Source organism: Bombina bombina, chromosome 11 (genome assembly GCF_027579735.1).
Source record: "Bombina bombina isolate aBomBom1 chromosome 11, aBomBom1.pri, whole genome shotgun sequence".
Lineage (NCBI taxonomy): Eukaryota > Metazoa > Chordata > Amphibia > Anura > Bombinatoridae > Bombina > Bombina bombina.
The window spans coordinates 169,707,212-169,732,091 of record NC_069509.1 but is presented as its reverse complement, the minus strand read 5'-3'; the positions used below and the strand labels follow the sequence as shown (position 1 = coordinate 169,732,091).

The 24,880-nt window shown below is 39.8% G+C and overlaps 1 protein-coding gene across 5 annotated transcripts in view; it reads right to left on the bottom strand.

Moving 5' to 3' along the window:
• Positions 1 to 24,880, bottom strand: part of EEF2K (eukaryotic elongation factor 2 kinase) — a 132,808-nt gene that overhangs the window by 30,454 nt on the left and 77,474 nt on the right. For 3 of the 5 annotated variants that reach the window (XM_053694785.1, XM_053694784.1, XM_053694786.1), the window contains 8 exons: positions 20,028 to 20,160; positions 18,160 to 18,287; positions 14,219 to 14,420; positions 12,410 to 12,474; positions 12,238 to 12,309; positions 4,563 to 4,622; positions 3,989 to 4,048; positions 2,483 to 2,617 (listed from right to left, as the gene is read on the bottom strand). In XM_053694785.1, coding sequence (XP_053550760.1) covers positions 2,483 to 2,617; positions 3,989 to 4,048; positions 4,563 to 4,622; positions 12,238 to 12,309; positions 12,410 to 12,474; positions 14,219 to 14,420; positions 18,160 to 18,287; positions 20,028 to 20,160 — 855 coding nt within the window. The remainder of the gene's footprint in view (positions 1 to 2,482; positions 2,618 to 3,988; positions 4,049 to 4,562; positions 4,623 to 12,237; positions 12,310 to 12,409; positions 12,475 to 14,218; positions 14,421 to 18,159; positions 18,288 to 20,027; positions 20,161 to 24,880) is intronic. The other 2 variants (XM_053694787.1, XM_053694788.1) reach the window with 1 other exon arrangement.

Genomic DNA, 24,880 nt, shown 5'->3' with positions numbered 1-24,880 from the left:
CACATAATTACTCTCTCTATTACATATACACATAATTACTATCTCTATTACATATACACATAATTACTTGCTCTATTACATATACACATAATTATTCTCTCTATTACATATACACATAATTACTCTCTCTATTACATATACACATAATTACTTGCTCTATTACATATACACATAATTATTCTCTCTATTACATATACACATAATTACTCTCTCTATTACATATACACATAATTACTCTCTCTATTACATATACACATAATTACTCTCTCTATTACATATACACATAATTATTATCTCTATTACATATACACATAATTACTCTCTCTATTACATATACACATACTGACTTTACTATGATTGGAATTAAAACACAGCAATCTGATAGATAAATAAATAAAAAATCAGGAAATAATCATTTAAAATGTTTTACATCTATGGATAGTCAAATGTTTTGACACATATAAAAAGAAAACAAATGTAAGTCACATTTGTTAGTTTTAAACAGTTCTCATATGTTCAACATTTTTGTATTTTTTGTTTTACAAATGAAAGATTACTGTCCCTATTGTCCGATATTTTACAGGGACTTTAATTGATCACTTCTAATGAAGATGCGCTATAATTTTTTTAATCTAGTCGTGCCATTCTTATACCCTACACTCCGGACGCCCACATCAAAACTCATAATTATTTTGGAGTAAACTGTTTGAGCTGTTCTTCAATTGGCGCTCTAGCTAAAAAAAAGTGCTGTTCGGTTAAATCGCTGATTGGAGAACAATTCAAACCGTTAACTCACCAAACAAATTATAAGAAAGGTACGGCTAGATTTAAAAGTAAGTTACAGTGCATCTTCATTAGAAATGATCAATTAAATTATTGCTTAGATTCCGGACCTGATTTTAAAATATGTTAAGTTTAGCATCACTTATATATTCCAAAATTCAGCAAGTCTTTGGGAATCAACATTTTAAACGCAATATTCAAATGCCATGTTAGAATATTTGAAATGCAGAAATACTGAAATGGTAAAACATGTTAATGCATTACATTAATTCTATCAATCAAATGTTATAGTTGCCAAATCCAACTTCATAATTAATCTACACCAATATTAACCCTAATCTGTCCTGGCAAGAAACATAATCAAATTGAATTTTTTTTTTTACTTTTTATGAGGCAGGCTGGGGCAGACATATTGCTTCTTGTTATGAGTAGGGATTGGCAAATGTTTCGCAACATTCGAAAAATGAAACTAATTTTAACACATTTGTTTTTGAATTTTGAATGTTTGTACAAAATTCTAACATTCATTTAATGTAATAGTATTTCTAATGCTTTCTTTAAATGTAATAATCAATTTGAATTTTTCTAATAATTCGATTTGAATTATGCAACATTTGAATTCGAAAAATTTGAATCAGTATATTTGTAATAATAATTCTAATGCTCTAATGTAATATTCGAATTATGAAATATTCTAAATAGAAACTTTAAATTTTATATATTTGTATCTATTATGTATAAAATTACTAAATTCCCTACCACATGAGCTATTGAGCTTCTGAATAGTATTTGTTAACTCGAATGTTACATTCAAAATTTTAATTGTGGACATTCAATCTAATTATGAACATTCGAAAACAAAAGTAACATTTAAAAACCGGAAATAACACTCGATTACCAAATTTTAATGGATTTTCATTCTTATCAACATTCAATTTTTTCAAACGAATGTCCACATGACTATTCGTTCTACCAAACAAATAACCCTTTCAGCACATTCACCCATCCCTAGTTATGAGATATAGGTTTGTGGCCATGATTGAAGGCCGTGTTTAATTTAATTTAGTTGAAAACTCTAGGGTTCACCATCCGATACTGACAGTGGGGTGGCACTAACACAGCCTTCCGAGTAATTCTAGATGCAAAAACAAATTATGAGGGCAATTTGCATTTCAGCCACAACATGTTTGCAAGTTAAAATTAAAGGGATACTAACCCCAAATGTTTTTCTTTCGTGATTCAGACAGAGCATGAGATTTTAAGCAACTTTCTAAATTACTCCTTTAATCAATTTTTCTATGTTCTCATGCTATCTTGATTTGAAAAAGCAGTAATGAAAAATTTGGAGCCGGCCCATTTTTAGTTCAGCACCTGGTTAGCACTTGCTGATTGGTTTGCTACATTTAGCCACAAATCAGCAAGTGCTACCCAGGTGCTGAACAAAAAATGGGCCAGCTCTAAAGCTTTACAGTACTGCTTTTTCAAATCAAGATAGCACGAGAACAAAGAAAAATTGATTAAAGGAGTAAATTAGAAAGTTGCTTAAAATCTCATGCTCTATCTGAATCATGAAAGGAAAAAAATTGGGTTAAGTATCCCTTTAATAAACTAAAGCAATTGTATAAACTAGATCAAATTACAAACGGTAGCTCAAACTGTAAACAGTAGCTCCTGGAGTATAGACTAAAATAGTTTGTACCTTTCCAAGAATAGATTTCCCAATTTTCTTTTCTAGTTCAAGCGCATTTAACCTCTGTACTTCAACTGCCACGCAGGAGGATCGGTGAATGTGAACGCGATCTGCGTGGAACTGGTTCCATCTCTCTACGGTGACCTACAATATATAAACAAAAACAGTGTCACATGGCAAAGTGGCAGTTAAAAAAGCAACTTTGTACACTTCATATAACTATTGTTGAATGAATGTTTAAATAATTAAAAAAACACCATACTTTTTAATCTCACACACATAAAAATGCACATTTGTCCATGCTAAGAAGCAATTAACGAATAATAAAAATAGGTGAAACCCCACCTTAGATATTAGAGGAGGAAATTGTGGCAATATCATAACATTTCACTCAGTATCATAAAATTCAGAACATTTGTCAAAATTCAGAAGCAAAAATGCTTATCATAACCACATAGTGTTTCTTGTAATTCCCAAAAACATACATAAATTAGCTTAGCACAAATCCATGCTCTTTTAACAATAAAATATATTTTATTTTTCCCCTCAAATGGACATATAACAATAAGGAAAAAAAAACAATGATCTTTCATCTTTCCAGCTCCATATTTGGATAGGCAACACAACATACTATATTTTTTAAATAGCTTATTTATCAAAAGAAAAATAACCCTGTAAAGGGATTGGAAATTATTTGTAAAACTTCCCACACATTCTTACCACTGCATCTAGCTGTACATATTTTTTTAAGCAATTAGAGAATGATTTAATAAAAGGATGTGTACTGGAGAATCAAAAAATGATGCATTTTGAGTTTTTCACTAGTTAATTTTTGATAACATTGTGCTCACTCTCATGGAGTTATTTATGAGTGAGCACTGATTGGCAAAAATGCAAGTCTGTCAAAAGAACTGAAGTAAGGGGGCAGTTTGCAGAGGCTTGGATACAAGGTTATCACAGAGGTAAAAAAATATATTAAAATAACAGTGTTGGTTATGCAAAACAGGGGAATAGGTAATAAAAGGGATTTATCTATCTTTTTAAACAATAACGATTCTGGAGTAGACTGTCCCTTTAACCATTTTGAATTGTTTTAAATGGTGTTCTTTCCTGGTAAAATTGTTATTGTTGATTAAAAATGGCCATGTTTTTCAAAATAGATTCTGTTATATGTACAAGAACTTCCACCATAACGGGGCATTTTCTCCTGTGTTTATCAGCTATGCCTGTAATATATAAGTTGTGCGCCAATCAAAAAAATATATTTTTAAGGTCATATTTGATTTTTTTAAATCATATTAATAATTTCTCAGGATTTCATTTTATTTTGTGGATCATTTTTATTTAAGAATATTATTCAAGTGGAAAGCCTCAGATTACTAAAAATGGTATCGACCAATTATGTAATGCTGCCTATGCCATCCAAATATGTGCAACACAAATGTATGCTGGGAAACAAACTAACAGAAGCAAGGACTCATGGGAAAACTCTGACAGGAGGCCATGCAGAATCACCAGTTTACTCCGAGGGCTGTTTTTAAGGATCACATGAGCTTTATTTATAACACCTTTGTTCTAATAAAGGGAAAAAAATTAAATAAAATGAGCAGATGATTTGAAAGAAACAAAATGAAGAAATAAAACTAATACAGCTGTATCAGCTAATTACTTCCTGCTAATAGCTCATTGGCTGATAGGTACTTCCTGCTAAAGCTCATTGGCTGACAGGTACTTCCTGCTAATGCTTATTGGTTAATAGTTACTTCCTGCTAAAACTCATTTGGCTCCCCATAAGCATTTGTACCTAACATCTAATAATCCTTAGGAGGACGTAAACATCTGGCACTGCTGTATTAGTTCCACATTTCATTTAACCAAGTTTTACCTCACGTGTTTAGAAAAAAAGATCACCATGTTTAAATGATGCTCTTTTATATAAAGGATACAAAATTGAGTAGAGAGTCACTTTAATAGAAGTTGCAAATTGAATTAAAACTGCATTTTAACTAGAACTAATGATTTATCCTCTGTGAAACAATTAACTGGAGATAATAAAACAGCAAAAAGAAATAATGTTGATATTACTAACCTTTCCAAAGCTATCTTCTGACTCGGATTCCAAACGTCTCCTGTTGTAGTTCGAATGGTGCTTTGTGGGAAAAAAATATTCAACGATTATAAAGTGCTCTGTTTATAACTGGTATAAATTCTATATAATGGTACAAGTCATACGTAGTTTATATCAGGGTTGTGCATATTATTCTCTCTCATCTTGAAGGACTTAGGACTTTTGTATGAAAAGTGAGTTTCTATGCTATATAACATGAAAATACCTAAATAAGTAAAACTAGTATGTAAGTAAAATAGCAAGGGGTCAATTAACTCCATAGCTATTTAGTCACTGTTACCTGAAGTCTCTCAGAAGTATTTTTTTTTTTTTATTTAATTTTTACGGTCCCTTTAATACTATAGAAACAGATAATGGCATATTAAAAGGGATAATGAACGTTAAATAAAATAAGCATAGTTCGCACAGTGTGTGCACTACAGATAAAATGTAGTTATAAAATAAAATTGTACCTTTAACAGCAATAAAGTACCTTTGTAAATCTCTACTAGCAGCCCCATAATTGCATGTTTTCTCTTGTAATTTAGTAGTAGTTGGTAGAACCAATAATAAGGCTCCCACCTGCCCTCCTTCTGTTTAAACTGGAGTGTCAGGTTGAAAAAACAACACTGCGCAAGCTCTAGGGGCGTGATTACATATGCGGCGCAGGCTTCAGCGCAACTGCTGAAACCTGCGCTGCCCGTAATTTTACCTCGCACATTGGGGAATCACATGAACCCCGTCGGCAGTTCATAAACTGCCGTAAGTCAGATAAACTAGCAATGTCCAGAAATGTGCGTAAATACACATTTCCTGAAGTAGCCAGTGACTTACGGCACTTTAGAAACTGCCGGTGCCTAAGAAAATAAAAAAATATGTGAAATCTCCCGTAAAAGTCTAACCCGCCTCCCAAAAATAAACCCGACACGGAAAAAACCCTTTATCCGCAATCCCCCCACATCTCAACTAATAATAAATGTATTAACCCCTAAACCGATAACCCCCCACAACACAACATGCCCAATTAAACAATTGACCCCTAATCCACCATTCACCCACATTGCAATCTACCTAATAAAATTATTAACCTCTAAACTGCCAAACCCCCACATCGCAAAGTAACTAATTAACTTATTAACCCCTAAACTGCCAAACGCCCACATCACAATCTACCTAATAAAACTATTAACCCCTAATCCGCCATTAACCCACAACGCAAATAACTAATACAATTACCAAGCCCCCTAACCGAACACCCCCTAAATTAACCTCAATTACCTAAATTAAAAAATAATAAGTTGCAATTAAAATAAAAAACCTAACATTACTTTCAAAATAAAAAAAACATAATTTATGCTTACCAGATAAATTTCTTTCCTTCCGGATAGGGAGAGTCCACGGCTTCATTCCTTACTGTTGGAAAATACAACACCTGGCCACCAGGAGGAGGCAAAGACACCCCAGCCAAAGGCTTAACTATCCCTCCCACTTCCTCATTACCCCAGTCATTCTGCCGAGGGAACAAGGAAAAGTAGAAGAATAAAATAAATAGGGGACCACCCATAGACAAGAAAAAACGTGCAGAGGCCGTGGACTCTCCATATCCGAAAGGAAAGGAATTTATCTGGTAAGCATAAATTATGCTTTCCTTCCTAAGATAGGGGGAATCCACGGCTTCATTCCTTACTGTTGGATAAACTATACCCAAGATCCAGAGGACACTGAATGAATAACGTGAAGGAACAAAAAGGAAGAGGCGGATCCAATTCTTATGGCACCACAGCCTGCAAAACTTTACTCCCGAAAGCTACTTTAGCCAAAGCAAAATTATCAAACTTGTAAAATTTTGAAAAAGTTTTTAAGGAGGACCAGGTAGCCGCCTTAGAAATCTGATCCATAGAGGCCTCGTTCTTAAAGGCCCAAGAGGAAGCAACTGCTCTAGTGGAATGAGACGTTATCCTCTCAGGAGGACGATGTCCCGCTGTCTCGTAAGCTAAGCGGATGACACTCCTTAACCAAAAAGATAGGGAAGTCGAAGTAGCCTTCTGCCGCTTACGCTTCCCCCGAATAGACAACAAACAAAGAGGAAGATTGTCTAAACTCCTTAGTAGCCTGAAGATAGAACTTCAAGGCACGAACCACATCCAAATTATGAAGTAAGCGTTGCTTCGATGAAGAAGGATTAGGACACAAGGAATGAACCACAATCTCCCGATTGATGCTGCGATCTGACACAACCTTAGGAAGAAAACCTAATTTAGTACGTAAAACTGCCTTATCTGCATAAAAATAATCAGATAAGGGGGCTAACATTGCAAAGTAGAGATCTCAGAAACTCTGCGTGCAGAGGCAATAGCCAATAAAAAAAGAGAACCTTCCAAGATAACAATTTAATGTCAACGGAATGAAGAGGCTCAAACGGAACCTGTTGCAAAACCCGAAGAACAAGATTTAGGCTCCAAGGAGGAGCCCCAGATCTAAACACAGGTCTGACCCTAATCAGAGCCTTAACAAAGGACTGCATGTCTTGAAGCTCAGCCAGTCTCTTGTTCAATAAAACCAAAAGGGCCTAAATCTGTCCCCTCAGGGAACTAGCAGAAAGGCCCTTCTTCAGCCAGATCCTGGCAACCTTAACTCTGTGCCAGGAAAAACCACGCTCTTCACACCAGAATAAGTAGGTCCTCCACACCTTGTGGTAGATACGAGTAACTGGTTTACGAGTTTGAATAAGAGTGTCAATGACACTCTCAGAGAAACCTCTCTTGGCTAAGACTAAGCGTTCAATCCCCACGCAGTCAGCCTCAGAAAATCTAGATTTTGATGAACAAATGGACATTGTATCAGCAGGTCTCTGTGACAAGATAATTCCACGGAGGAGATGAGGAAGTGAACCACGTCCTTCTCGGCCACGATGGAGCAATCAGGATTACTGATACCCGCTCCTGCTTGATGCGGGCCACTACTCAAGGAAGAAGTGGTAATGGAGGAAAAAGATATATCAGTTTGAACCTCCAGGGCACTGCTAGTGCATCTATTAGATCCGCTTGGGGATCCCTTGACCTTGACCCATACTTGGGAAGCTTGGTATTGAGACAGGACGCCATGAGATCTATCTCTGGCATCCCCCACTTGCTGCATATCTCTGCAAATACCTCGGGATGGAGAGACCATTCCTCTGGATGGAAGGATTGCCTGCTGAGAAAATCCGCCTCCCAGTTATCCACACCCAGAATGTAGGTCGCTGACAGCAAACAGCTGTGGACCTCCGCCCACTCCAGAATCTGATATACTTCCTTCATCGCCAAGGAACTTCTCGTTCCCCCCCTGATGGTTGATGCAAGCCACCGAGGTTATATTGTCTGATTAAAATTTGATAAACTGGGACGAAGCCCAGAAGTGGCCAAGCCTTCAAGGCCTTGAAGATTGCCAGTAGTTCCAAAATATTGATCGGGAAGGAGGACTCATCCTGAGTCCACAAACCCTGTGCCTTCCTGGCAGCCCAAACAGCTCCCCACCAGGATAGGCTTGCGTCCGTAGTCACAATCTCCCAGGATGGTGTTAAGAAGCATGTCCCTTGGACAGATGACCTGAACAGAGCCACCAAGAGAGTGATTCTATCGACCCAATGTCTAAAACAATCTGTTGAGACAGATCTGAATAGTCGCCGTTCCACTGCCTCAGCATGCACAGTTGTAAAGGTCTGAGACGGAACCTGGCAAAAGGAATGATGTCCATGCAGGACACCATGAGACCAATCACCTCCATACACTGAGCCACAGAGGAACGCAAGGACGTCCGGAGGACAAGACATACCAAAGTTAGCTTGCAACGTCTCTGGTCTGTTAGAAATATCCTCATGGATATGGAGTTTATCATAGCACCCAGGAATTCCACCCTGGTACTTGGGATAAGAGAACTCTTTTCCAAGTTTATCTTCCATCCATGTGATTGAAGAAGACTGTCCAAGTCCTCCATAGCTCAGGTTATACCCACAGAAGGACACAAATAAAAACATTTTTTATTATAGAAAACTGCACCTTTATACTCCCAATGGCTGGGCCCTCACCACCTCCTAGACACAGACAGTTAACAGATGAAACGCTCTACTCAGGTTCAAGTCTTGGCGAGAATGAAGGAAATGAACATAGACCTTATTACAAGTACAGCAAGTAATAGGAGCTGTGCAACACTTTGAAAAACGAAAGTGAAACTTAAAAGTGAAGCCTGTTTGTTCCAGCCAAAAACACACAGTCTATCAGCCCAGGAAAAAATCACACAAAGCTGCATGTAAATAATAATACACTGATTAATTAACCCCAACAGTTCAATAAACCCCCTTCAGAGGATATTAACCCTGGATGCTATCAAGGTATAAAGGAGCCACACTGTGACCCTGTTATAGCGTTTTATGTATAAAAATTTAAAAAATCTTACCTCCAGGATCCATGCTGTGGAACAGAACACAGCCTCTCAAGTGTGACAGTCTTACAGCAGCGCTCCTGACATGTACTTGAGTGAGAAAAAGCAGGCAGTGAAACTCGTCAACACTGATTGCTTAGGAGCTGTTAGCAGTAGTCTGGATGGTTTCCAGGAAAACGTTCCCTGCATCTCCAGAAACTAACTAACTTTCATCAATACTCTCACTGAGAGGTTGACATTACTACTTAAAACTCCAGTCCTATATTGAAGGGCAGATACCCTTTTTCAGGACTCTCCTAATCTTCTGCCACTTCTCTCCCACCTCCTAACGTGACGAAAGGCAAAGAATGACTGGGGTAATGAGGAAGTGAGAGGAATATTTAAGCCTTTGGCTGGGGTGTCTTTGCCTCTTCCTGGTGGCCAGGTGTTGTATTTCCCAACAGTAAGGAATGAAGCCGTGGACTCTCCCTATCTTAGGAAGGAAACTAAGTCTAAATTAATCTAAAATTACAAAAAATAAAAAAGTCTAACATTACATAAAATAATAAACCATATTATCAAATATATAAAAATGAACCCTAATCCCTATGAAAATAACCCCCCCCAAATAAAAACACCCCCTAATCTAAACTACCAATAGCCCTTAAAAGGGCCTTTTGTAAGGCATTGCCCTAAGTTAATCAGCTCTTTTACCTTACAAAATACTAAGTCGCCCCTCTAATAATAAAACCCGCACAATAAAAAAAAAAACTAACACTAAAAAATCCTAAACAACCCATTGCCCCTAAAGGGGCATTTGTATGGGCATTGCCCTTAAAAGGGCATTCAGCTCTTTTACTGCCCTTAAAAGGGAATTCAGCTCTTTTTCAGTGCCCAAAATTCCTAATCTAAAAAATAAAAAAAATCCTTACTCTAATCCCCAAATAGGTACTCACTGTTCCTGAAGTCTGGCGGAGAAGGTCCTCTTCCAGGCGACGGGTGAAATATATGCACCGCATTTATATGCGGCGCCGTATATGTGATAGCAAAACCGGACTAAACACCTGCGTCGCCGGCTTTTGCGGGCGACACCACATATGTAATCTTGCCCTAGATGTCTGTTTGGGGCAGTCAGACTGATTGCAGAGCGTTCCTAATAAAAAGACAATGGCATGAATGGTAGCCTTTAAAAATGGCTGTACCCCTCTGATGCTAATTTGAGGGGGGGGGTGAGCAGCTTTCAGGGTGGCTGGTTGGTGGCTGCACATGTATATTGATTGTGATTGGCTCACCCATGTGTTCAGTTAGAAAACAGTAGTGCATTGCTGCTCATTCAACAAATGATACCAAAAGAATGAAGTGAATTTGATAATAAAATTTAACTGGAAAATTGTTTCAAATGGCATGTTCTACCTAAATCATGAAAGAAAATGATTGGGTTTCATGTCCCATTAAGAATACATTTGCAATGAAAACTACAGCTTTGTTTTGTCAAATGAGTATATTGTTTTATGTTTATTATTTTAACTGATTCCCCTGTCCCTCAAAACAAAGGAACCCCTGCTAACTAATATTCAGATATAGCACAAACTCTGTTTGCACATGCGCAGACTGGGGTAGCCCGCAGACTGGGGTAGCCCACAGACTGGGATAGCCCGCCCTCTTGTATTCCCTTAAGGAGGTTTAGCACTGATTCAACTTAGTTACTATTGTAAAGAATGATTTTCCTATTGTGATTGTTGAGGCAAAACTGATAATTCACCTTTTAAAAGCATGTGACACCATAGAAGCTTAGGGAGAGAAGGTAAAGTAACCAAAAGCTCACATAAATTGCTTAAAAGTAGGGTTGCACTGATACCATTTTTTTAAGACCGAGTACAAGTACCGATACTTTTTTTCAAATACTCACCGATACCAATTATCGATACTTCTTTTTTAATGTCATATGACAGTTTACCAAGCACAATACAGACTAATGATTTAAGATAGCTTCTTTATAATTATGAACTGTAACTCAAAAGACGTTTTAAAATAATAAAACAGTTTTATTTGATTGCTGTCACAAAGTTCACAGAACATGTTTATGAATAAAAATATTGCAATAAAATATATTAATAATTAATGACAACAATAAATAACAGCTGCAGCAGCTGGGGCTTGAAAGCTACAATTTAAAATTACTGGATGCCATTGGGTTGTAGGGTGCCTATATAACATCAATCTGACATTTGTATTTAATACAAAGTAATATAATTTAATTCTGAAAATAATATTGAGGAAGGAGTGTCCCAGTAATCCCCTTTGAGAAAAATGTGGCATTTGCATTCTATTGACTCAACAGAAAATAGGGCTGGTCTTCATATTTTTCCAGGGCTGTTTTTTATTCCCAGTCCAGCCCTGGCTAAGGATGTTCCTCAGAGTACAGTATGTTTTGAGCACAATTGTTCAAGATGAGAACTAGCAGCAGTATAACACGCAATCTAGATAATAGAATATTTTTTCAAAAGTTAGTGGCAAGTTCTTTTTAAGAAACAGAAGCATCTCTGCATTTTCTATAAGTCTGTTTTTGCTATCAGTAAGGACATTTGCCACTAAGCTGGACAGTCTTTCACTTTTCACACTACTGCATGGGGCAGAAAGATATTTTTGGGCCATTTTAGCCAGAGCTGAAAATCTCAGTTTATTAACTGCCCAGTACTTCAGGGGTTTGCCTGAACGAGGTACAGAGGTCTCTCCCAGGTAGGCTTCCAGCTGTATAGTAGTGGCTTTTGGAGCACTGCTCTGACGTACAATAATACAAATAACAGCAATTTGTATTGGTAGAACAGAAGTGAACACATTTTAGTTAAATCTTTACTCCAGCTTAAAATGAAATTGGAACATGCAGTTTGAAAAATGTCACAAGATGGTGTATCGGTAGGAAGTGGAGGTATCGGTTTAAGTATCGGTGCATTTGCACGAGTACAAGTACTCATGCAAATACTTGGTATCGGCACCGATACCGATACTAGTATCGGTATCGGTGCAACCCTACTTAAAAGTATTAACCCAAGCTTCCATGGGAGAAAGTGAAACAACCACAATTTTTAAATATATTTTACAACAAAAGGCTGCAAAATAAATAATGATGTCTATTGCAATAATGTTTCACTTGCAATAATTAAACATTTTATGCGTTGTTGAAATGTCAAGTTTAATGGTACTTTAAGAGAAAATAGATATTATAATAATAAGAAAAAATGAAACCTGAAACACTCACTCGAGATTCTATTTCATCTGATTCACTTCTCTTTTCACTGGGACATCCACTGTCTCCGCCATTTTCAGAATCCTTAAAAATGACAGTAACATGAATCAAGTGTACAGCGTTGTAAACCATATAGAGTAAATGAAGAGTAAAAATGACAAAACAAAATACAAAAAAAACATACCCTGCGGTTTTCACTATTATTATTGTCTTCATTCAAGTTGTCAACTTCGTTAAACAAAGGCCAACCTGCGCAGAGAGAAAAACAGCTAAACAATTCAGGTTGTTTTATCTCCATTGCATAAAATAACATTATATTCATTAAGATTATGAATCTTTTAATGTCTACCACATCTACTGGGAGACTGTGCCACATATACACTCCAATTTTTTCTCACATTGTTGTATGACACCCTTTAGTTTCATAGGATGATCAGTTCTTTCTCTAAAATACATCTGCACCTGGATTTAATTCCACTCATATTGCTGATATTGCTGAAATATTATTAATCTGTACAAATATATATAATACTTTTATATAAACAAACTTCAAATGATCAATAATTTATATCGTTTGGCTTTTCCTTTGTAGCGCAATTCAAGTATGGTCCATGTGTTGCTATTTTCAGTGCCAGATTTATTAGTATGAAAGTAAAGCACACAAAGATCTGGAGTTGCACACGAATAAATAAGCACAAAATAGCCAAATGTTGGTACCTGCTGCCATATTCGGCACTTGTTTGTGAAACTAATCAATGAATGCACATACCTAGTTATCATACAGACAAAAACATGCATACAGGATCTCCTACAATGTATATCTTACATCTAGTGACTGTTATATGGGGTACAAAAGCACCACTATCTTTTAGACTGCACCCTTATTGTGCTTAGGAAGAGGGTGAAAAATTATCCTGGGGTATACACAGGATCACGTGGTATGCTCAGGATCATGTGGTATACACAGGATCACGTGGTATGCTGAGGATCACGTGGTATACACAGGATCATGGGGTATACACAAGATCACAGGGTATGCTCAGAATCACGGGGTATACACAGGATCACAGGGTATGCTCAGGATCACAGGGTATACACAGGATCACGGGGTATGCTCAGGATCACGGGGTATGCTCAGGATCACGTGGTATACACAGGATCACGGGGTATGCTCAGGATCATGGGGTATGCTCAGGATCACATGGTATACACAGGATCACGGGGTATGCTCAGGATCACGGGGTATGCTCAGGATCACGGGGTATGCACAGGATCACAGGGTATACACAGGATCACAGGGTATACACAGGATCACGGGGTATGCTCAAGATCACAGGGTATACTCAAGATCACAGGGTATGCTCAAGATCACAGGGTATGCTCAGGATCACGGGGTATGCTCAGGATCACGGGGTATACTCAAGATCACAGGGTATACTCAAGATCACAGGGTATGCTCAGGATCACGGGGTATGCTCAGGATCACGGGGTATACTCAAGATCACGGGGTATACTCAAGATCACAGGGTATGCTCAGGATCACGGGGTATGCTCAGGATCACGGGGTATGCTCAGGATCATGTGTCTTGAGCACGATGTGGCAGAAGTGTATGTAACAATGTTATACTTATAGTGCTCAAGACATGTGAGCGCTCCTTAGCATACCTCAGTATGGTCTTATACAAAAAATAAGTCAATAAAGGAAACCAAGAAAATGAAACAAATTGTAATAATATAAATAACAGCTGTCAGTGCATAATCACAAAACACTACAAATAGGTCCCGTGGCAATACCTTCTTTTAGGTTCAAACAATCAGTACAATATCCCTTTTAGAACAACGTTAATTGTAACATTTGCTTAAAGCTGTCTGGCGATAAAGAAAATCAAATTATATACTAGTAAACAGTCAACACACTGCAATTAACACTCAATAATCTATTTAATGTCTGTCTGGTCAGTGATGCTGCTTCTATGAGGTTTTTTTTTCTTACCGTGCGCATCAAATCTGTGGCCTTGAGGAGTAACTGGGGAGGGTGAGCTGGGCAAAGAGTCGAACGCCATGTCGCTCATATGTTCATCTCCGGAGGTTTCAGACAGCCGCGAGAGCAGGGGAGGTCGGCTGCCAGACACGGTTCTGACCCGAGTGCTGCCACACTTCTCCTCTGTACCGCGGACAACCGTTTTAGCAGATTGCTGTTCAAACACCGCAACAGATGTTAGAAAATACAACTAAAGGTAATTAATCACAATCTGATTGGGTGCACAAGGTCTGTTAAAAGGGTATAGACCCCAGTACCTAGGGTCAGCAAATCAAGATACTTAAAGGGACATGAAACCCACATTTTTTTTCTTTCACGATTCAGATAGTACCAATGTACTTCTATTATCTAATGTGCTTCCTTTTCTGGGTATCCTTTGTTGAAGAAGCAGCAATGCACTACTGGGAGCCAGCTGTATGCACTGGGTGAGCAAATAAGATTAGGCATGTATGTGCAGCCGCCAATCAGAAGCTCCTGAGTCTACCTAGGTAACCTTTTCAACAAAGGATATCAGGAGAACAAAAATTAGATAATAGTAGTAAATTGGAAAGTTATTTAAAATCGCATGCTCTATCTAAAAAAAATTGGGGGGGGGGAGATTCATGTCCCTTTTAAAATGCCATTATAGTGAAAATAAATGACATGCTCCAACAAATGTTATCCCTAGTGATGCTGCAAGTCTTTGTGTTTGACTCCACAAAGGGATTAAATAAATAGTTGTAGTACCGTTTGGGAGGTCCTGAGCAGTGAGTCAGTAGCAGTTTCCACTCTGGACCAGCAGTTGTCTGCATCTAACAAACAGTAATTTAACTATGTTTGACCCAATTTGCAGGATTCAAACTCGTAGAATTGCAGTGTTGCTAGTGATAAAATCCTATATTATAAAAGACAAGAGTTTGTCTGAAGCCGTCATGCGCAGTTCAGACAAACTCTTGCCGCTGATCGCACGCGCACCCTTGGCCAGCTGTTGATCGCACGCGCAACCCACTTAGCATGTTTGTTAGCCCTTTGACCCCCCTTGCTGCGCACGCACACTCACAAAACTGAAAGCAGCTGATCAGAGACAGGGGAGAGGGAGAGAGGGAGAGAGGGAGACAGGGGAGAGGGAGACAGGGGAGAGGGAGAGAGAGACAGGGGAGAGGGTGAGAGAGACAGGGGAGAGGGAGACAGGGGAGAGGGAGAGAGGGGAGAGGGGGAGAGGGAGACAGGGGAGAGGGAGACAGGGGAGAGGGAGAGAGGGAGACAGGGGAGAGGGAGACAGGGGAGAGGGTGAGAGGGGAGAGGGAGACAGGGGAGAGGGAGACAGGGGAGAGGGAGACAGGGGAGAGGGAGACAGGGGAGAGGGAGAGAGGGGAGAGGGAGAGAGGGGAGAGGGAGAGAGGGGAGAGGGAGACAGGGGAGAGGGAGACAGGGGAGAGGGAGAGAGGGGAGAGGGAGAGAGGGGAGAGGGAGAGAGGGGAGAGGGAGACAGGGGAGAGGGAGACAGGGGAGAGGAAGACAGGGGAGAGGGAGACAGGGGAGAGGGAGACAGGGGAGAGGGAGACAGGGGGACAAGGGAGAGGGAGAGAGAGACAGGGGAGAGGGAGAGAGAGACAGGGGAGAGGGAGACAGGGGAGAGGGAGACAGGGGAGAGGGAGACAGGGGAGAGGGAGAGAGAGACAGGGGAGAGGGAGACAGGGGAGAGGGTGAGAGAGACAGGGGAGAGGGAGACAGGGGAGAGGGTGAGAGAGACAGGGGAGAGGGAGACAGGGGAGAGGGTGAGAGAGACAGGGGGGGAGAGAGAGAGACAGGGGGGGGAGAGAGACAGGGGGGAGAGAGAGAGACAGACAGGGGAGAGAGAGAGAGACAGGGGGGAGGAGAGAGAGGCAGGGGAGTGAGAGAGAGACAGGGGAGTGAGAGTGAGAGAGACAGGGGGGATAGAGTGAGAGAGACAGGGGGGAGAGAGTGAGAGAGACAGGGGGGAGAAAGAGGGGAGAGAGAGAGATAGGGCACAGAGAGAGAGAGAATATAAAAATAAAAATAAACCACACGGCCCGTGTGAACGGGCTTTAGGACTAGTTACAATATAAATAATTAGAGCATGTAATGTTTCTCACTGTAACGGCACTTTAAGGTTTCGTAAAAAGATAATAATTATTGTAATGTTTAAATATAAAGAGACATTATACACTAGATTTTTCTTTGTATAAATTTGTTTTGTTTTTTTGTGTTTTTTTTTTTAAATGTATAGTTTTGCTTATTTTTAAATAATATTGCGCTGATTTTCAGATTCCTAACCAAGCCCCAATGTTTTAGGAGAATACTGATGTATACCTACTCCAGCTTGCTCCTGTTTGTGTAAAGGGTCTTTTCATATGCAGAGGAAGGGGAGTGTCTGCTGTTTTGCTATAGAACCACTATCAGTGGGTGTTCCAGCTAACCTTTTTTAACAGAGCTAAACTGGGAGCTTCTAAGTAAGTTTTTAAATGGTTTTATACTGGATTTTTATATCCGTATCTGTGCATATTATTCTTTATAGTAGTGTCTATTACATGCAGTTAGATGAACATTGGTGTATACTGTCCCTTTAAACTTACCAGTATCAGTTGCACACTTACTACAATACTCCTAAAAGCACCATAAACAGGAAGTGTATATCAGCCAATGAACATAAGCAGGATGTGGTCATCAGCCAATGAGCACAAGCAGGATGTGGTCATCAGCCAATGAGCATAAGCAGGATGTGGTCATCAGCCAATGAGCATAAGCAGGAAGTAGTTATGAGTAGGAAGTACACAACTGATACATCTATATTCCCATTAAAGCAGCTTTTACGTCACATTTTTTTCTCTCAAGCAAAATTAATAAATAAATCAACAGTGTTGGATTCTGCTCCTTGGATGACAGAAAATGTTTGAGTACAGTGCCGGAGGAAGGTGCCAGTGGAAGGTGTGGGAGGGAAACCGGGAAGCGGGTGGGCGGTCTAGCAGCAGAGGGGGGAGGGAGTGGGATGGCTCTACACTGCAGAAAAAAAAATAAAGGGAGGGAGAGGGAGCTACACTACAGAATAAAGGTGGGGTGGGGATTCCCTTACTACCAATTTCAAGAGGGGGGGAGGTGGGGGGGCCACTACACTACAGAAAATGATTTAAAAAAAAATAACTAAAAACAATATACTGTATGTATTTTATAGGCACTGGCAGACAGCAGGCAGTACTAAAGATGGCCGCAAGTAGTGGGACGGTTAGAGAGCTTTTTGGTGAGAATCAGGGAGGTGGGAGGGTTGAGGAGGATCACTACATTGCAGAAATTATATATATATATATATATAAATAATAATAATAAAACTGCATACTGGCAGACTGTCTGCCAATACCTAAGAGATGGTGGTGACCAGTGGGAGGGACAGAGCTGTTTGGAGGGATCAGGGGGTGGGAGGTGTCAGGTGGGAGGGTAATCTACCTGATTAACCCCTTCACTGCCGGGAATAATAGAAGTGTGGTGCTCAGCTGCAATTTGCGGCCTTCTAATTACCAAAAAACAATGGCAAAGCCATATATGTCTGCTATTTCTGAACAAAGGGGATCCCAGAGAAGCTTTTACAATCATTTGTGCCAATCATTTGCCATGATTACACAAGCGGTATGTAAATAATTTCAGTGAGAAACCCAACGTTTGTGAAAAAATTTAAAACATTTTTATATGATCGCATTTGGTGGTGAAATGGTGGCATAAAATATACCAAAATGGACCTAGATCAATACATTGGGTTGTCTACTTCAAAAAAATATATAGTTTTGATAGGTAAATAACAAAACAAAAAAACAAGTATCTTTTTCTGATTGAAGTGATAGCAAAAATGCTAAAATTCTCCTGTATTTTAGGCAAGTAATTAAATGCTTTTAATTACTTACAAGCATCTTGGCAGAATTGTCCAGAACGGCCCTTTCTTGAGGTGAATGGTCAAATGGTGTCAGTCTCATGCTGTTGCAAATCTTGTTACAAGCATGAGAATGGAAGAATAAAGCCATTCCTCGCACCCCTACAAATATTTAAACACAAAAAAATCAGAAAACAATTAACTTGGTGAGGGATTGCTCAGACACACGTTTTACGGTATTAAATAATAAATAAAATTAGCAGTGTAAAAAAGAGACGCAGTTCTACAAACCCCATAGAATTTTATGTCATATGAGTCGCAGTCTGGTCACCAGTAACCATCGTGCATGGTCAATACTAACCATATTTCATTTTGGAATATACGTTGCACAACATGGTAAACATTAACCATCATGCATTTGCAATATAAGATGCACAGGCTGGTTACTACTTACCCTCATGCGTTTGGAATATAAGATGCACAGACAGTGAACACTAATCAGCATGTATTTTGACTATAATCGGCAGAAGATTTTAAAGGGACATTAAATACAAATGGTTTATATTGTCCCAGCATAATATTTTCTCACATTTTGCAACAGATAATAAAATTGATTTAACTTGAAAAGGGTTAAATAAATTGTAAGAACTGTGTTTCCTGTGACATTTCAGATGAAGATAAAGCAGGGCAGCCAATCAGGAGCAGGACTACATGCATATGCTGCAATCACTGGCTGTATCCTCTTCTGGAGCAGAATAGGGGTGTTCCAGTAGAGCAACTTTAACTATGTATTTAACCTTTTTAAAGATTTAAACATAGTAAGGGAGGGAGTGTGCTAAAAAAATAAAATGCTTTAATGAAAGATTTGGGCCAGATAACGAGTGGTTCGCAAAATAACGCTTATGCCAGCGTGATATTTGCGCTCCACTCAGTAATACCAGTGCACGCAAATGTGCGCTGGTATTACAAGTTCACATTGTAGGTAAGCTTTGTGCTCTATAGGCTCCAATGAGAGCCTCGTTCTGATGCTGTCATACACAGCTGAAAACCTAGCGCAGCAAAGGGGGTCAGTTGTGCAGCGATGGGCAGCAAATTTAAAATATATATGTATATGAATATATATTTTTGTGTACATACACACATATAAACACATAAATATATATGTATATAAGCATATATTTATAGTGATTACACAGTCCCCATAGACCACAATGTAGAGGCACTTTTCAGTGACCTTTTTTTTCCTAGCACCCCAGACCCGCTCACTTTAAGCCCTAAAAACTGCTTCATGCAGTTATTTTTCATGTTTTTCATGTTTTTTTCACACAGCGCATCGGGCCAGCTGTATAGTCACAGCCCGGCCCGACCTCGCCATAGCACTAAGTGCAGCTCGCTCCCGCTCTGTCTGACAGAGCAGGAGTGAGCTGCACTTAGTGTTATGGTGCGGTCGGGCCGGGCTGTGACTATACAGCTGGCCCGATGCGCTGTGTGAAAAAAACAGACCCGCTCAGAAGAGCACAGAGAGCGGGTCTGAAAAACAGCCGTTGTTTTAAAAAACTCAAAGGGAATATTATGTTTTATAAAGTTTGCGCTAATATAATGTTATATAATTCTGCACTATGTGCAGAATTATATAACATTATTTTTGAGGTTTACTGACACTTTAATTTTTGGAGAGCTAATTGCTACCGCAAGCTTCCGGTAGCTTTAACCAGTCACTTGTAATGGCTGGTTATTTATCGTGCACCTGTAAATTGGCAAATCTGCCCATTTAGGGGAGTGCGATAAATTAGCTCTCCACTTATAATCTAGCCCTTTATTTTTTATAATATAATGTTTCTTTTATTAAAGTGTCCAATAAAACGATTGTGCTGTTAGAAAAAAATGATAAATAATAATTACCTAAATTGCCATCACCAAAATCCGTCCCGTTCTCTGTGTGAATCTGAGGGTCTGTGTATAGATCTCCAACACCCTGAATATCAACAACTATAAGCTGGTGACCTGAACGCTCAAATGTAAAGTGACTGAAAGCCTGTAAAAAATACAACACTCGATATCAAATCACGAGGTGTCTGTGTATATTTTTACACAAGACCAGATACACATACAAATATATTGTATTTGTTTATTTTTTAATATTAAAGTGATAGAAGAGTAAAAATGAAACTTGCATGATAGATAGAGCATGTCCTTTGAAGACACTTTTAAATTAATTTCTATTTTCAAATCTACTTTGTTCTCTTGATATCTGTTGATGAAAAAGAATATGCACATAGCCTACACTAGCGGTAGCTAGCTGGCGATTGGAGCCTGCACACATTTGTCTCTTGTGATTGGCTATCTAGATGTGTTCAGCTAGCTGACAGTAGTGCATTGGTACTCCTTCAGTAAAGGATAACAAGAGAATAAAGCAAATTTGATAATAGAGGTAAATTGGAAACCTCTTTAAAATTGTATGTTCTAGCTGATTCATGGAAAAAAATTGGGTTTCATGTCCCTTTAAGGGGATATTGTATTAAAAAAATCTTATCACTAAAATCACACAACCGATAATGCTTCAAATTGGTATCTACTATAGCATAACAATAGTAACGTTGTATTTTTTTTCCAAACAATAAATAAATGAATAAATAACATAGGGAAAAAAAACTGTATGAAAAGAACAGAAATAAGCAAATAAAGCCCAGGGCCAGTAAAGAGTGTACAATCTTATCTTGGTGGACAGTCATGTGTTTGAAGTGAAGTGGTTTTCTAGTTTGTTTCTTCACATTAAAGGGATAATAAACCCCATTATTTTCTTTCATGATTTAGATAGAGCAGCAATTTTAAGAAACTTTCTAATTTACTCCTAATCTCAATTTTTTATTTGTTCTCTTGCTATCTTTATTTGAAAAGCAAGACTGTAAATTTAGGAGCCGTCCCATTTTTAGTTCTGGACTTGGGTTGCACTTGCTGATTGGTGGCTAAATGTAGCCACCAATAAGCAAGCACTATCCATGGTGCTGAACCAAAAATGGGCTGTCTCCTTAGCGTAGATTCCTGATTTTTCAAATAAAGATAGCAAGAGAACAAAGAAAATTTGACAATAGGAGTAAATTAGAAAATTGCTTAAAATTGCATGATCTATTCAAAAAATGAAAGAAAAAATGTGGGTTTAGTATTACTGGGTAAACTTATCAACTGTTATGGCTTCAAATATCACCTCTATGCTGACGACACCCAGATCTACCTCTTTACCCATCCTCTCTCTCCCTCTGTCCTTTCTCACGTCAGTGACTGCTTATCTGGTATTTCTTCCTGGGTTGTGGGAGGCCATCCATTTAAAAAAAAAAAAAAAAAACATCACTTACTTAATTTTGGGGGCATTTGGAGGATATTTTTAAAATTAACCAGAGGTTTGACCTCTGGTTAATTTTTGGAGTGCTAATTGCTACCGCAAACTTGCGGTAGCTTTAACCAGCCACTTGTAATGGCTGGTTATTTATCATGCGCCTGTAAATTGGCGAATTTGCCCATTTACAGGAGTGTGATAAATTAGCTCTCCACTTATATTCTAGCCCTTTATTTTTTATAACAGAATAAGCTCCTTCTAATCCCCCCCCCCTCTAGCTCTACGCCGACTGCTGACTTTTCTATCCCTGTTGACGGCGTCACCATTTCCCCATCGCCCCAAGTCCGCTGCCTCAGAGTTACACTTGACTCAAATCTATCCTTCATCCCCCCACATCCATTTCGCTTTCTTCATCCTGTCGCAACCACCTATGCAATATTTCCAAGATTCGCCCTTTTCTGAGTGCTAACACCACAAAACAAATAATCTACTCCCTTGTTATATCCCGACTTGACTACTGCAATAACCTACTTACTGGCCTTCCTCTTTCCCGCCTCTCCTCCTTCAATCCACCCTAAATGCCTCTGCCAGGCTATTCCACCTTTCCCGTCGCTCTGTATCTGCTGCACCTCTCTGCGAGTCCCTTCACTGGCTCCCCATTCACAACAGAATTAAATTCAAAATCCTCACCCTGACCTACAAAGCCCTCACTAACGCCGCTCCCCACGACCTATCTTTCTAATCAACAAATATACTCCAGCCCACCCACTAAGATCCAACAATAACCTGCTCCTTGCATCTTCGTCAATCACCTCTTCTTATGCTAGACTGCAGGACTTCTGTCGTGCAGTACCTACCCTCTGGAACACTCTCCCTTGGGCTGTCAGGCTTTCCCCTAATCTTTCTTCTTTTAAATGCTCCCTGAAGACTTTTTTTGTCCAGAGAAGTCTACCACCCAACTCAGTAATAAATTGCTTCCACTTACCTAATATTCCCTCATTAACATCTTTCTCACTCTTGCATTCCCCACCTCCTGTTTCCCAACCTCCTACCCTTCTAGATTGTAAATTCCCATGGGAATAGGGCCCTCAATTCCTCCTGTATTTGCTCATCAAATTTTGTCCTGTCTCTTACAAGTTTTATATCATTGGGGTTTTTTTTAAAGTAAATTGTACCCATGGACAGAGCTGCAGAATATGTTGGCGCTTCATAAATTAAGTATAATAATAATAATAATAATAATAATAATAATAATAATTTGTGGTGGGTATATATAGCAGGAGGTATTTTACAGAGGAGAGGGGATGTGTTGTAGGTATACGGCAGAAGGTATTTTACAGAGGAGAGGGGATGTGTGGTGGGTATATATGGCAGGAGGTATTTTACAGAGGAGAGGGGTTGTGTGGTGGGTATATATAGCAGGAGGTGTTTTACAGAGGAGAGGGGTTGTGTGGTGGGTATATAGGGTAGGAGGTATTTTACAGAGGAGAGGGGTTGTGTGGTGGGTATATATGGCAGGAGGTATTTTACAGAGGAGAGGGGTTGTGTGGTGGGTATATATGGCAGGAGGTATTTTACAGAGGAGAGGGGTTGTGTGGTGGGTATATATAGCAGGAGGTGTTTTACAGAGGAGAGGGGTTGTGTGGTGGGTATATAGGGTAGGAGGTATTTTACAGAGGAGAGGGGTTGTGTGGTGGGTATATATGGCAGGAGGTATTTTACAGAGGAGAGGGGTTGTGTGGTGGGTATATAGGGTAGGAGGTATTTCACAGAGGAGAGGGGATGTGTGGTGGGTATATATGGCAGGAGGTATTTTACAGAGGAGAGGGGTAGTGTGGTGGGTATATATAGCAGGAGGTATTTTACAGAGGAGAGGGGTTGTGTGGTGGGTATATAGGGTAGGAGGTATTTCACAGAGGAGAGGGGATGTGTGGTGGGTATATATGGCAGGAGGTATTTTACAGAGGAGAGGGGTTGTGTGGTGGGTATATATAGCAGGAGGTATTTTACAGAGGAGAGGGGTTGTGTGGTGGGTATATAGGGTAGGAGGTATTTTACAGAGGAGAGGGGTTGTGTGGTGGGTATATATGGCAGGAGGTATTTTACAGAGGAGAGGGGTTGTGTGGTGGGTATATAGGGTAGGAGGTATTTCACAGAGGAGAGGGGATGTGTGGTGGGTATATATGGCAGGAGGTATTTTACAGAGGAGAGGGGTTGTGTGGTGGGTATATATAGCAGGAGGTATTTTACAGAGGAGAGGGGTTGTGTGGTGGGTATATAGGGTAGGAGGTATTTTACAGAGGAGAGGGGTTGTGTGGTGGGTATATAGGGTAGGAGGTATTTCACAGAGGAGAGGGGATGTGTGGTGGGTATATATGGCAGGAGGTATTTCACAGAGGAGAGGGGATGTGTGGTGGGTATATTTGGCGGAGGTATTTCACAGAGGAGAGGCGAAGTGTGGTGGGTATATACGGCAGGAGTTATTTTACAGAGGAGAGGGGATGTGTGGTGGGTATATATGGCAGGAGGTATTTTACAGAGGAGAGGGGATGCGTGGTACGTATATAGGGTAGGAAGTATTTCACAGAGGAGAGGGGATGTGTGGTGGGTATATATGGCGGAGTTATTTCACAGAGGAGAGGCGAAGTGTGGTGGGTATATACGGCAGGAGTTATTTTACAGAGGAGAGGGGATGTGTGGTGGGTATATATGGCAGGAGGTATTTCACAGAGATGAGGGTATGTGTGGTGGGTATATAGGGCAGGAGGTATTTTACAGAGGAGAGGGGATGTGTGGTGGGTATATATGGCAGTAGGTATGTCACAGAGGAGAGGGGATGTGTGGTGGGTATATAGGGTAGGAGGTATTTCACAGAGGAGAGGGGATGTGCGGTGGGTATATAGGGCAGGAAGTATTTCACAGAGGAGAGGGGATGTGTGGTGGGTATACAGAGCAGGAGGTATTTCACAGAGGAGAGGGGATATGTGGTGGGTATATATGGCAGGAAGTATTTCACAGAGGAGAGGGTATGTGTGGTGGGTATATAGGGCAGGAGGAATTTCACAGAGGAGAGGGGATGTGTGGTGGGTATATAGAGCAGGAAGTATTTCACAGAGGAGAGGGGATGTGTGGTGGGTATATAGGGCAGGAGGTATTTCACAGAGGAGAGGGGATATGTGGTGGGTATATATGGCAGGAGGTATTTCACAGAGGAGAGGGTATGTGTGGTGGGTATATAGGGCAGGAGGCATTTCACAGAGGAGAGGGGATGTGTGGTGGGTATATAGAGCAGGCGGTATTTCACAGAGGAGAGGGTATGTGTGGTAGGTATATATGGCAGGAGGTATTTTACAGAGGAGAGGGGATGTGTGGTGCGTATATAGGGTAGGAGTTATTTCACAGAGGAGAAGGGATGTGTGGT